The sequence below is a fragment of the Camelina sativa genome, chromosome 7 (assembly GCF_000633955.1).
Source record: "Camelina sativa cultivar DH55 chromosome 7, Cs, whole genome shotgun sequence".
NCBI classification, from domain to species: domain Eukaryota; kingdom Viridiplantae; phylum Streptophyta; class Magnoliopsida; order Brassicales; family Brassicaceae; genus Camelina; species Camelina sativa.
In genome coordinates, this window is record NC_025691.1 from 25,626,878 (window position 1) to 25,639,126 (window position 12,249).

Sequence of the window (12,249 nt, forward strand, 5' to 3'; positions counted from 1 at the left end):
GTATCCGACGCGTATGCGAAGTAAGGGTACACGTTGGCCATGAGCGGCGAGTTCGTCTGAGAGAGTATCGATGAGATCTCAGTCATGATCTCGGTTAGGTCAGGGAGGAACGTTGCGGCTGAAGGTGGATATGTATTGGCCAAAGCGGTCATCGCTAAAACCGTCGTGACGGAGATTCCCGTGATGCCGGAACTCGTAAGCGCGGCGTTTACGTTTCTGATAGCGGCGGGTACGAATGGAGCGATGTCTGATGGGAAGACTTCGTTGCCGATCGTGATCCATTTGATGGAGACGTCGTTTATGTAAGGTATGATCGAGGTGGAGACAAAGTTGGTTGCGGCTGCTGGGTCTTGTGCTAGGGATTGGATTTCTTCGTTTCGTGGACCAAACATGACCGAGAGACCTGAGCCACGGAGGGCTTCAAGCATGTCGGCGAATGGCTCGTACATACGGATTGCGTCAATGTTGTTGGTCTTGTATAAAGCTACCGTATCTGACGGCGTCGGGAGGTTGTTGCCGTTTCGGCCGTAACATACTCCGGTTATGTCCCCTGCTACACCTAAAAGAGAGCAGAAAAAAGGTTAGTTTACCGGTGATAAACCGATCCGGTTTATGATTCAAATCGATTGTAGCAGAATTAAACCGAGTAAATGTAAGAGAAATGAAATNTATCACCGTCGATCACTATAGGTGTTTGGGACTTGAAACTAGCGTAGTCTAGCGATATATCGTTTGTATTCGACGCGTATGCGAAGTAAGGGTACACGTTGGCCATGAGCGGCGAGTTCGTCTGAGAGAGTATCGATGAGATCTCAGTCATGATCTCGGTTAGGTCAGGGAGGAACGTTGCGGCTGAAGGTGGATATGTATTGGCCAAAGCGGTCATCGCTAAAACCGTCGTGACGGAGATTCCCGTGATGCCGGAACTCGTAAGCGCGGCGTTTACGTTTCTGATAGCGGCGGGTACGAATGGAGCGATGTCTGATGGGAAGACTTCGTTGCCGATCGTGATCCATTTGATGGAGACGTCGTTTATGTAAGGTATGATCGAGGTGGAGACAAAGTTGGTTGCGGCTGCTGGGTCTTGTGCTAGGGATTGGATTTCTTCGTTTCGTGGACCAAACATGACCGAGAGACCTGAGCCACGGAGGGCTTCAAGCATGTCGGCGAATGGCTCGTACATACGGATTGCGTCAATGTTGTTGGTCTTGTATAAAGCTACCGTATCTGACGGCGTCGGGAGGTTGTTGCCGTTTCGGCCGTAACATACTCCGGTTATGTCCCCTGCTACACCTAAAAGAGAGCAGAAAAAAGGTTAGTTTACCGGTGATAAACCGATCCGGTTTATGATTCAAATCGATTGTAGCAGAATTAAACCGAGTAAATGTAAGAGAAATGAAATTGAAATTGAAGCACACGGTTCGGTTTAATCAAAGGGAGTCTTTTTACCAGCCGGGCAAAGGATTTGGATGGAGAGGAGCAGGAAGATAGCAACAGCTAAACCGGTTGGTTTGGAATCCATTGATGTGTGTGATTTCATGATGCGTGTGAAATATATATTAGGAGAGAATTGATATGATTCTTCTAATGTTTAGGTGTATGTTTGAAGATGTTCGTTCATGTTGGCGAATGTGGAATATATTTATAGGTGATTTTTTGCTTGGAAGCATGCGTAACTACTTAATGACATTTCATTGTGGATCTTTCTAATGCAATCAAGGCTATTAAGTCTTAAGTATCAAATGTAGTAACATTTTAATAAAAATATATTTAGCGTGGATTATAAATCTATAAACCATATTAATTACATACCAAATCTTTCTGTTGGACATTAAAACTGCACAAAACCAGCGGATTCCATATTAATCATATAATCCCGAAATTACCATCGTATAACATCCCAAATCTCAAACAACCATATCTAATAACATATTTCATCAAATTCATAATTAACCTTCTTAAAATAAAGCAAACTGTATATCTTGACGCCATAACTCAATAATTATAATCGCAATATTAGTTTCTAAAATATAATCCATATATTTTCAAAATCACACATGCATATCGCAATATTAATTTCTAAAATATATAGCTTGGTCAACAAGATTATATCTAATCTCACATTAAACTCTATTGTCTCCTCTAAACTCTATAAATACTGCTCATCACTGTAACTCATAACACCTCTAAAATTTTCATATACACATAATAATTTAATAGGTGTAAAACGGTCACAAACCATGCTAAGCCACGTAGTAATTGATACACCTAATAATAATGAAAAAGATCATCAAGTCCTGTTGAGAAATGGACAAAGCTATTAAAATAAAGAAAGCTCAAATGGCGACAAGATTTTTTTTTTTAAATGAATGGGAAATGAGTTTTAACTTTTAAGTATCGCAGTTGCACCTAGTTTATACAGCTGATAAAACTAAACAAGTTAGCCGTTAGCGTTATAGCTTTGTCATTTAATTAAATTTAATGGCCGATCAAACTATTTTATTTGTCCACTATTATGGTCATTTGGGTTGGCGTCGAGCTTTTTTTTTTTTTGGGTTGTTTGTGTTTAACTCTTTATATCATAGGACCACCTACTCATTCCTAAAATAGAGTCAAGAACGTTGGTGACAAAAACAAAGGAGTCGAGAACGTTTCAGATTTTGAATATATAATCCTAAAAACGTAAACATAATTTACAACAAAAAAATCAAATTGATAAAGTATTTTATCGTATTAAACTGCAAACTCACTATATTTTAAAGTAAAAAATTTATTATATAACAACATTTGCTCAAACTCTATTATATATTTTATTTTAAAATAGAAGAAGTGATGACATTGCTTTATATTTAGAGTAATTATACTTTCAACTTTGTTTTTTATACTAACTTTATCATAACGTCAAAAATAGAGTAATACTAGATTTTAATCCGCGGTACACGGGACAATTTTTAAAAAAATAATAACATTTTAATTTTTTTTTATTTTTTATATTTAGTTTGTTTTGTTTAATTAAACAATAATTTTGTTTGGATTGTCAATTATTAGAACAATAATAGGGGAAATAAATACATAAATATGTAAATTATAAGCTATTATCGGATTAAGTCACAATTTTACCAATGCTTTAATTGTTTTACACAATTTTAGTTAAATTACCCTGATTTAATATGTCTAATATTCTTATATTAGTGGTATTGACCAAATAATTAAATGAAAATTTAATTTGTGTTTCAAAACCGAATTAATAATATTTTATATTTATACTAAAGTTAATTCAAACTGTCATGTTAATAACATGTCCCACTATATAACAACAAACCGTCATATTAGTGGTTTAACCCGTGTTTCAAAACCGTCATATTAGTGGTTTTGGTTGTGTGTTGTGTTTCGTTTGTGAAGTTGATATTTATACATGGAAAATGTTTGATGAGCAAGGAGTTTACGATTCGTAGCAATAAAAGAAAGATTTTAGTGTTTTCCTATTTGAGTTGATAACATTATCGCAAAATAATATTCAGTTTCTTAACACGGTATATACTATATTAAATATTTTTCTTGATGCTAAAGTTAAATATACCCGATTATTGAGTTTCTAAAAATTGGGTTCTCGTTTTTATGAACTTTATTAACGTTATAATAATTATTGCGATTGTAATCATTTGTTACTCAAACTCGGCTGTGTCATTTAAATTTAAGAGATCATACAGTCTCTAAAGATCTATTAAAATAGATTTGGAGATTTTTATGGAATTAAAAATTTAATGCGTAGAGTTGTGTTTGGAAACATCAGAAAGTATAGATATTGTCAAGCTGATTATGGCAATAAGTGTAAATAAATTTGTTAGATTAATATAGTTCTATTAAATGAATTTCCAGGAATTGTTATTTTAGGAAAATAGTTAGGGGTTAATGTTGTAAATAAAACAAACTAAATAACCAAAGCTTCAAGGGCATAACGCAAAATGTACTTCAAAAATAATAATATAGATATTAAAAAATCATGTTTTATTTTAGGATTATTCTATATTAAAGTAAAAATGAAGATGTACATTAGAGATGGTTGAGTACCGAATACTTAATCTGTATATACATTTTGAAGTACATTTTGGGTTCTACCCTTTTATTTGTACTTATTTACAAAGTTAATCCCTAAAAAATTTCCAAAAATAGCATTACTTCAGATTTTGTTTCCTAAATATTTTACATCCCATTCTAACTAAAAAAATACAGCATAATCAATATAGAAACAAAAACTATGATATATTTAACTACACCTTCTATTGTAGTATTGTGTATTGAAGATATTATACCTCTCAATCCTTTGCAAACAAGAAAAACAACAATTTGATTCCTATTTTGTTTTCCAAAACCTGTGAGTTTTGATTCTTAACGTAAGAAGAACTTTGATTCACATTTATTTAAATATTATAATCAATATATATAAACTTAATTTTTTTAAAAAATATTACAAATATGTAAAATTAAAATTTTTTAAAATACTATATAATATGGTTATATATTAGATGGATTATAAAGAGAACATGTTGGAATTAATAAAATATCATTAAATTTAACACGGCTTAAATCTTTATTTTATTATTTGTCAACACTATTAATATTAGAATATATGACATATAAAAATTAAGTTAATTTAACTAATATTTTGTATAAGAATTAAATCATTAGAGAAAATGTGATTTAACATAGCGTATAAATGACTTACTATGTATTTAGATCCCTTATTTTTTTGTTATAATAATCAAAAATCAAATTAGAATATCAAACATTAAACAAAACAAACTAAATATAACAAACAAATGGTAATAAAGTATATTGCGGGTTAAAAAATTAATATAAATATTTAGCCGCACAAACGGTTGGAAAATTTAGTTATTCCACTATTTGCAAAACATCCAATATTTAACAAACAAATATAGTATAAAATATAAATAATAATAAAAATTATATACACACAGTGTACCGCGGATTAAAATCTAGTTTGCGAGATATTAATAAAGTTGTCGGTTTGCTTGCTAGAATTTTTAGATATTAAAGGAAAGTAATTTTTATAAAGAACATTTGAAATACCGTAATACAAAATCTTATAATAAAAATAAAAACTTGAGGTTCCAATTTGGTAATTGATCATTTTCAACATTTCATTAAAAACGTTAGAAATAACGTAGTAATACACATAAAATAATTAAAACACATAGCTCTCTAGTTATCCCCTATATAATAAAACGGAAGTACACGACATTTTTTGTAGACTATATAATAGATATATTTATGATTTTTTGGTTATAAACTTGTGACATAGATGTATCATAATATACGGGTTAGTCTGATTTTTGGTAAGTAAGGATAGTATGGATTTAGTTAATTATAGTAACATATAAATTAATTATAGGTAACATTTAAAAGATAAGGAAATCTCTCAACCTAATTAAAACAAAAATATGTGATTCTTCTTTCACATTTATTTTATTTTATATTTAAATTATTTTAATTTTTTATCTAATATATTTAGTTAATAAAATTTATGATTTTTCTGCATATGATGTAATTTAAAGTTTTTAATTCTAACATATATTGCTCAACTGATGAATAAAAAAAATATACAAAATGCTTTACATCACCTAAGAAAACTAGGCAAAGATTCAAAGTCATATTAATAAAAAAAAGACCAAAATGATTATGAATACGAATGAGCATAAATCTTGATTTATCATGAAATTAAAAATTTTATACATTTTATTATGGTTCTTTATTTTAAATAATTTCAACTTTTAATAACTTTAAAAATTCAAATGTATAACTTTTTAAAATTTTAAAAGATTATTAATATTTCAACTATTAAAATATTTATCTTTTTATAAAATGTTTAAGATATGAATAATATTTAAACTTTATAAGAAGTACAAATATTACAAGTATTTCAATTTCTAAAATAATAAAATTTATTCAAACATTTTAAATTTTAATAATATATACGAATTAAAATATCATGACGGGTTATATGGCAGAACATGTTTGAGTTGATATTAATAGAAAATTAAAATGTCATTAATTCGGTGCTACACGGGTAAAATATCATCTCATTATTTTGTGAACTTTTTAAAAACTTTAAAGATTATTAATATTTCAATTATTAAAACATTTAATTTTTATAACTGTTTAAGATATTCATAATATTTAAACTTTATAAGAAGTTCAAATATTATAAGTAGTTAAATTTCTAAAAAAACAAAAAAATTTATTAAAACATTTTAAATTTTAAAAATATATTTAGATTTTTATGAAGTTTTTTCNATTCTTCTTTCACATTTATTTTATTTTATATTTAAATTATTTTAATTTTTTATCTAATATATTTAGTTAATAAAATTTATGATTTTTCTGCATATGATGTAATTTAAAGTTTTTAATTCTAACATATATTGCTCAACTGATGAATAAAAAAAATATACAAAATGCTTTACATCACCTAAGAAAACTAGGCAAAGATTCAAAGTCATATTAATAAAAAAAAGACCAAAATGATTATGAATACGAATGAGCATAAATCTTGATTTATCATGAAATTAAAAATTTTATACATTTTATTATGGTTCTTTATTTTAAATAATTTCAACTTTTAATAACTTTAAAAATTCAAATGTATAACTTTTTAAAATTTTAAAAGATTATTAATATTTCAACTATTAAAATATTTATCTTTTTATAAAATGTTTAAGATATGAATAATATTTAAACTTTATAAGAAGTACAAATATTACAAGTATTTCAATTTCTAAAATAATAAAATTTATTCAAACATTTTAAATTTTAATAATATATACGAATTAAAATATCATGACGGGTTATATGGCAGAACATGTTTGAGTTGATATTAATAGAAAATTAAAATGTCATTAATTCGGTGCTACACGGGTAAAATATCATCTCATTATTTTGTGAACTTTTTAAAAACTTTAAAGATTATTAATATTTCAATTATTAAAACATTTAATTTTTATAACTGTTTAAGATATTCATAATATTTAAACTTTATAAGAAGTTCAAATATTATAAGTAGTTAAATTTCTAAAAAAACAAAAAAATTTATTAAAACATTTTAAATTTTAAAAATATATTTAGATTTTTATGAAGTTTTTTCTGTGGTGTACAACGAATTAAAGTATCACACGACGGGTTATATGGCTAGACATGTTTGAGTAGATATTAATAGAAACTTAAAATATCATTAATTCGGTGCTACATGGATAAAATATCATCTCATTATTTTGTTAACAATATGAATATTAGATTAATAGACGTATCTAATTAAATCGATTAATTAATACTGTAACAAAATAATTAATATGCGGTATAGTGTAGGTTAAGTCATATAATTAACAATCAAAATTCAATATATAATTTTAAAAACTAAACAAATCGAATAAAATTAACAAACAAAAATTAATATTTTTATCAAATAACTTAAACTGCAGTGTACCGCGGGTCAAAATCTATATCTACTAGAGTAGATCTTACAAAATAGATGTTATTTTCATAAGTTATATTCAACATATGATTTCATGGTATAGTGTTTGAGAAAAAAAATTAAAAGAAATGAAACAATCATATATATAACATTTTAAATAAAAATTACAAAATAAATAAAATAAATGTTAACCCGTGCTATTCAACATATGATTTCATGGTAAAGTGTTTGAGAAAAAAAATTAAAAAAAATGAAACAATCAAATATATAATATTTTAAATAAAAATTACAAAATAAATCAAATAAATGTTAACCCGTGCTCTAACACGGATCCAATTCTAGTATAATATCATTAAGTCAGCCAAATTACATGTCAGTAAAATCTAGTTCGGCCATCAATTCAGTGTAGTTCGTTTATTTTTGTCCACTCAACAAATGTGAAAGCCAAAGCAGTCAGTTTGTAAGTACTAAATAGCGGATTCTAGTTTAATTAGTGGGCACAATGAGTCATTTTCATATTAATAATGTACAGCATATATATGTAGATCACATGCAATTAATACATACATTATCTTTCTTCTAAATCAAATCATATTATTGTATCTATATTAACATTTTTGAAGTATATTTTGGTTTATGCCCTTTAAGTTTTAATTATTTAATTTTTTTTTACAACATTAACCCCTAAAACAATTTTATAAATAACATTGCAAAGAAACTCAAATACTAAACTTTCTTAAATTGACCAACATTTATTACATTTATTGCCATAAAATCTTAACAACATCTATACATCCCTATTTTTCCAAAAACAACTCTACCTATTAAAGTTTTAACCCATTAAATCTCAAAAACTATTTTTATGGATGCTTGAATCTCTCAAATTTAAATGATGTACAACAAATTTTCCATAACAAAAGTTTACAATATCCATAATTATATTAACATTAATAAATTTCCTAAACCGAAAATCCAATTATAAAATGTCACATTAAATATGTTGAAAACCCCATATAATTTGGTCTATTTTTTATTTTTTTGAGGAATTACCAAGAAAATTAAAATTCTATTAATTATCATAAACTATATATATTGACATGGAAAAATTATAAACTATATAAGTATGCTAATTTGGTAAAACAATTAATATAATTAAACTTGATAAAAAACTTATTTTGATTACTTTTTTTTACGCAAAAAAATTATTTTGATTTTGGTGAGACGAGTTGGCATTAATCCTATACAAGTAGTTAAGTGGAATTGTTTTTTTTTTTGAAACACTTTTAGATGTGTACCAGGAGATAAATGTATTACTAGACTATACATATACCACACGGGTTAAAACCTTGAAAATACTACAAAAATCCTATATTTTGAATACTTATATCAAATACCTGTAAAATTTTATATTTTTAAAATTAATAAAACAATAATATAAATTTTAAATTTTTAAAATTAAAAATATTGTCCCGCGGTGTACCGTGGGTTAAATCCTAGTATTTTATTGAAATCGAGCAAATCCAAGACCAAAAATAGAGTGGTATACATTATCATCATAAACAATACGAAGAACTAAAAAGAGAAATCTGATTTGGATCTAATTGATCTTATAGAAAAGGTAACGACCGAAATCTCAATTTACTACAAAAGAGGGATCAAATAACAATTAAAGAGTAAGGGGGAGGTAAAAAAAAGAAGCATATCCCGTACGAATGAATTAACGTGGTCGTATCTCGTGAGTCATCTAACGAGTAAAAATCAAACACGTGTCGAAATAAAGGAGGTGCACGAGTGCTACACTACGCCTCACACCTCTCTATCATATTCTCTGAATAAAAAAGCTGGCAACAAAAAAAAAAAAAAACTCTTGCCAAAAAAATGAACCGTTCCTCTGTTGCCTGCAAATAACGCGAAAAAATCTCTCTGGAAAAAAAAAAAAAGAAAAAAAAAGAACCGAACCAGTCGTGAAGGATCCGAAAGAACATGAACCATAGAAATTTGAAGAAGAAACCCTAATCTTAGCCTCTCCTTTTTTTTAATTCGTCTCTGTCTTCTTCTTCTATCGTTCTTCTAATCTGAAAGACGCCAAGATTGGTACCGGGGGAGCTAGGCTAGGGTTAGGTTTTAGGCTCGGGAAATTAGGGTTAGGGTTTTGATTCTTTGGTTGTTTTCTTTCTCCTGTTCTTTGGGAGGTGAAATTGAAGGCGGACTCGTTTTTTTGTGTGGAGGATTTGGGGATTTAGGGCTAGGGTTCCGTTTCATGGGCCGCGCGGGAGTTTTTGGTGGTGGTTTGTGTCGGTTATGAACGTTGACCAATGCCAGTGGTGGAAGAAGATGATGGGTAGGGGAGTGGACGGAGGTTGTGGAGCTGAAGAGAAGCCTTGTCGCCCATTTCGTAGGGCTGCGTTAGATAAGGATAATGGGAACAAGGGGTTTGAGGATATGGGTTCGTTGGAAATTGGTTTCTTAGCTCAGGCTAACAAGAACCTCTCTGAGAGGTCTCCGTTTGATCTTCCTGAAGATGGTTCCACTTCAGGGTTAACTGTGCCTACTCTACCCGTTGGCTTAGCTAATTTGCTGAACCGTACTGATAACAAGAAAAGGCACAAGAAGTCTCATTCTGGTACGGATAATAAGAAGAAGAAGTCTTCTAGGCAAGGGGATAAGTTGAGAAGTGGCAGTATCTGGGTTGAGCATGAGGACTACTTTAGGCGCTTAGAATTGCCTGATTTAGAAACGTTGTCAGATTTAGTATCTCTACGATCTTTATCTTCTAGAAACTGCTTTTCAGTTCCATCGGTGGAATACGAATCTATTGATATCCAACAGAGGGAAACCGATGCTAGTGCAAAGAATGAGGATGTTGTTTGTGCAGATGGCCTTGTTCTGGAAGAAATTAAGAACGTTCTCATTAAAGATATATCTGAAGGCACAGTAAACAAAGAAGAGGTAAACGAGGATGTTGTTCAGCCAATGGGTGTTGACAATGTGGGGGATGAAATTTCATCTGCGTCAGACTATTCTGGTAGTTTAGAATGGGTTTTAGGTATTAGAAATAGGATTTTGTTGACATCGGAAAGGCCCTCCAAAAAGCGGAAGCTTCTTGGTGGTGATGCAGGTTTGGGGAAATTAATGGTTGCGGCTCCTTGTGAAGGGAATGCATTGTTATGTGATTTTTGCTGCACTGGTGATGCCAAGGAATATCATCACCAGTTAATTGTTTGCACTTCCTGCAAAGCTACAGTTCATAAAAAATGCTATGGCCTGCTTGAAGATTCAGATAAATCGTGGTTGTGCTCTTGGTGTGAGCTGGAGAATGGTCGTGGTGATTCAGAAAGACCATGCTTGCTATGTCCAAAAAAGGGTGGCATCCTGAAATCTGTTCTCTCAAAAGCTGAGAATGGTGGGCCGGTGGAGTTTGCTCATCTGTTTTGTTCTCTGTGGATGCCTGAGCTGTATATAGAAGACTTGAAAAAAATGGAGCCCATCTTGAATTTGCATGGAATAAAAGAAACTCGGAGGAAGTTATTGTGTAACTTGTGCAAGGTGAAATCTGGTGCTTGCATTCGCTGTTGTAATGGTATGTATTGTTACTTTCTGTGCATCCAGTCTACTTCTAGCTTTGATATTTTTAATGACATGTTCTATTGTATAGTTTGGGTATTTTACTTAAGGTGCTTCTTCCTTGGAACAACTTAACAAATGTGCAAAAAACTACACGTATGATAAATAAACAAATGTCGAGTACTGGGTTCCCATAATCTGAGCCCGTTACAGAAAGCCATTATTTCACCTGAGTTTGGGTTCATTTGGCTTTATTGCTATGCTCATACTCGTTTTCCTTGCTCTGACTGCTCCGAATAATCGAATTGTCGACATTGTTTTTGTACAATGCAGTATTTTCATTTTCTTGTTGGGCTAATTTGTGATGATTGCAATTCCGATGAAGTAATTCTGTCTCATTTAGTTATTTATTTTTCTTATATGAATATGTTGCTATGCTGGGTTGCTGTGAAAGTTCTATTGCACACAGCTTGGATGTTACTAGAATAAATATGCAAAGTCGATACTTTTCTATCTGATGTTCCTACTTGATTTACTTGTCTAAGTTGATAGCTTTGTCATGGAACTACTTGGCACACTTTTCTTTGATTCAAATTATTATGTCTTCAACCTTTGGTGGATATCAGAATAGTAATTGATACTTTGTTTCAATCTCTCGATCATAGGAACATGCAGAACATCATTCCATCCTATATGTGCAAGGGAGGCAGGGAATAGACTAGAGGTCTGGGGAAAACATGGGTGTGATACTGTAAGTTTCATCCCTTACCGAATGAACTCGTAGTGAGTGCTGTTTTATTCTTTCTATAACAATATAAGAAAAAACATGTAGGTTGAACTGCGAGCTTTCTGCTCAAAGCATTCAGATAGTCAAGAAAATGGAAAGTCCGTAGAGGGAGGAGAAAGTAATGCTGTTGATAGTCGTTCTCCTATATGTCATCTTCCGCCAGAACCTGTAAGAGAAGGTCACCTTTGTAATGATGAGATGGGACTGGACTTAGGAACACGGGGTACAGATTCTGATATTTCGAGAAACAACGAATTGCGAGAACTAGAATCACCGCATTCAAAATTTAAGTGCTCTGCAACAGACCACGTTGGATCAGGAATGACTGTGAGAAGCAACGAAGATGAAAGAACTCTATCCAAGTCGCTTAGTTTTGGATTGATTCTGAAAAAGGTTTGTATATTCTTAA

General features: G+C 30.4%; 3 protein-coding genes across 3 annotated transcripts in view; 1 reads left to right on the forward strand and 2 right to left on the reverse strand.

Moving 5' to 3' along the window:
• Nucleotides 1-569, reverse strand: part of LOC109125606 (glucan endo-1,3-beta-glucosidase-like) — a gene marked incomplete at its 5' end in the record, with an annotated part of 2,318 nt that extends 1,749 nt beyond the window's left edge. Inside the window, one exon of the mRNA XM_019227551.1 lies at nt 3-569. Coding sequence (XP_019083096.1) covers nt 3-569 — 567 coding nt within the window. The remainder of the gene's footprint in view (nt 1-2) is intronic.
• Nucleotides 638-1,522, reverse strand: LOC109125494 (glucan endo-1,3-beta-glucosidase-like). Its single transcript, XM_019227148.1, has 2 exons — nt 1,450-1,522; nt 638-1,293 (listed from the first exon to the last, which is right to left on the reverse strand). Exons 1-2 carry the CDS (start codon nt 1,520-1,522, stop codon nt 638-640), a joined length of 729 nt encoding a protein of 242 aa, XP_019082693.1.
• The window catches only part of LOC104702564, a gene marked incomplete in the record, with an annotated part of 8,690 nt that continues 5,792 nt past the window's right edge, over nt 9,352-12,249 (forward strand). Inside the window, 3 exon segments of the mRNA XM_019227883.1 lie at nt 9,352-11,069; nt 11,719-11,804; nt 11,886-12,233. Of these exon segments, the coding sequence (XP_019083428.1) occupies nt 9,791-11,069; nt 11,719-11,804; nt 11,886-12,233 (1,713 nt within the window).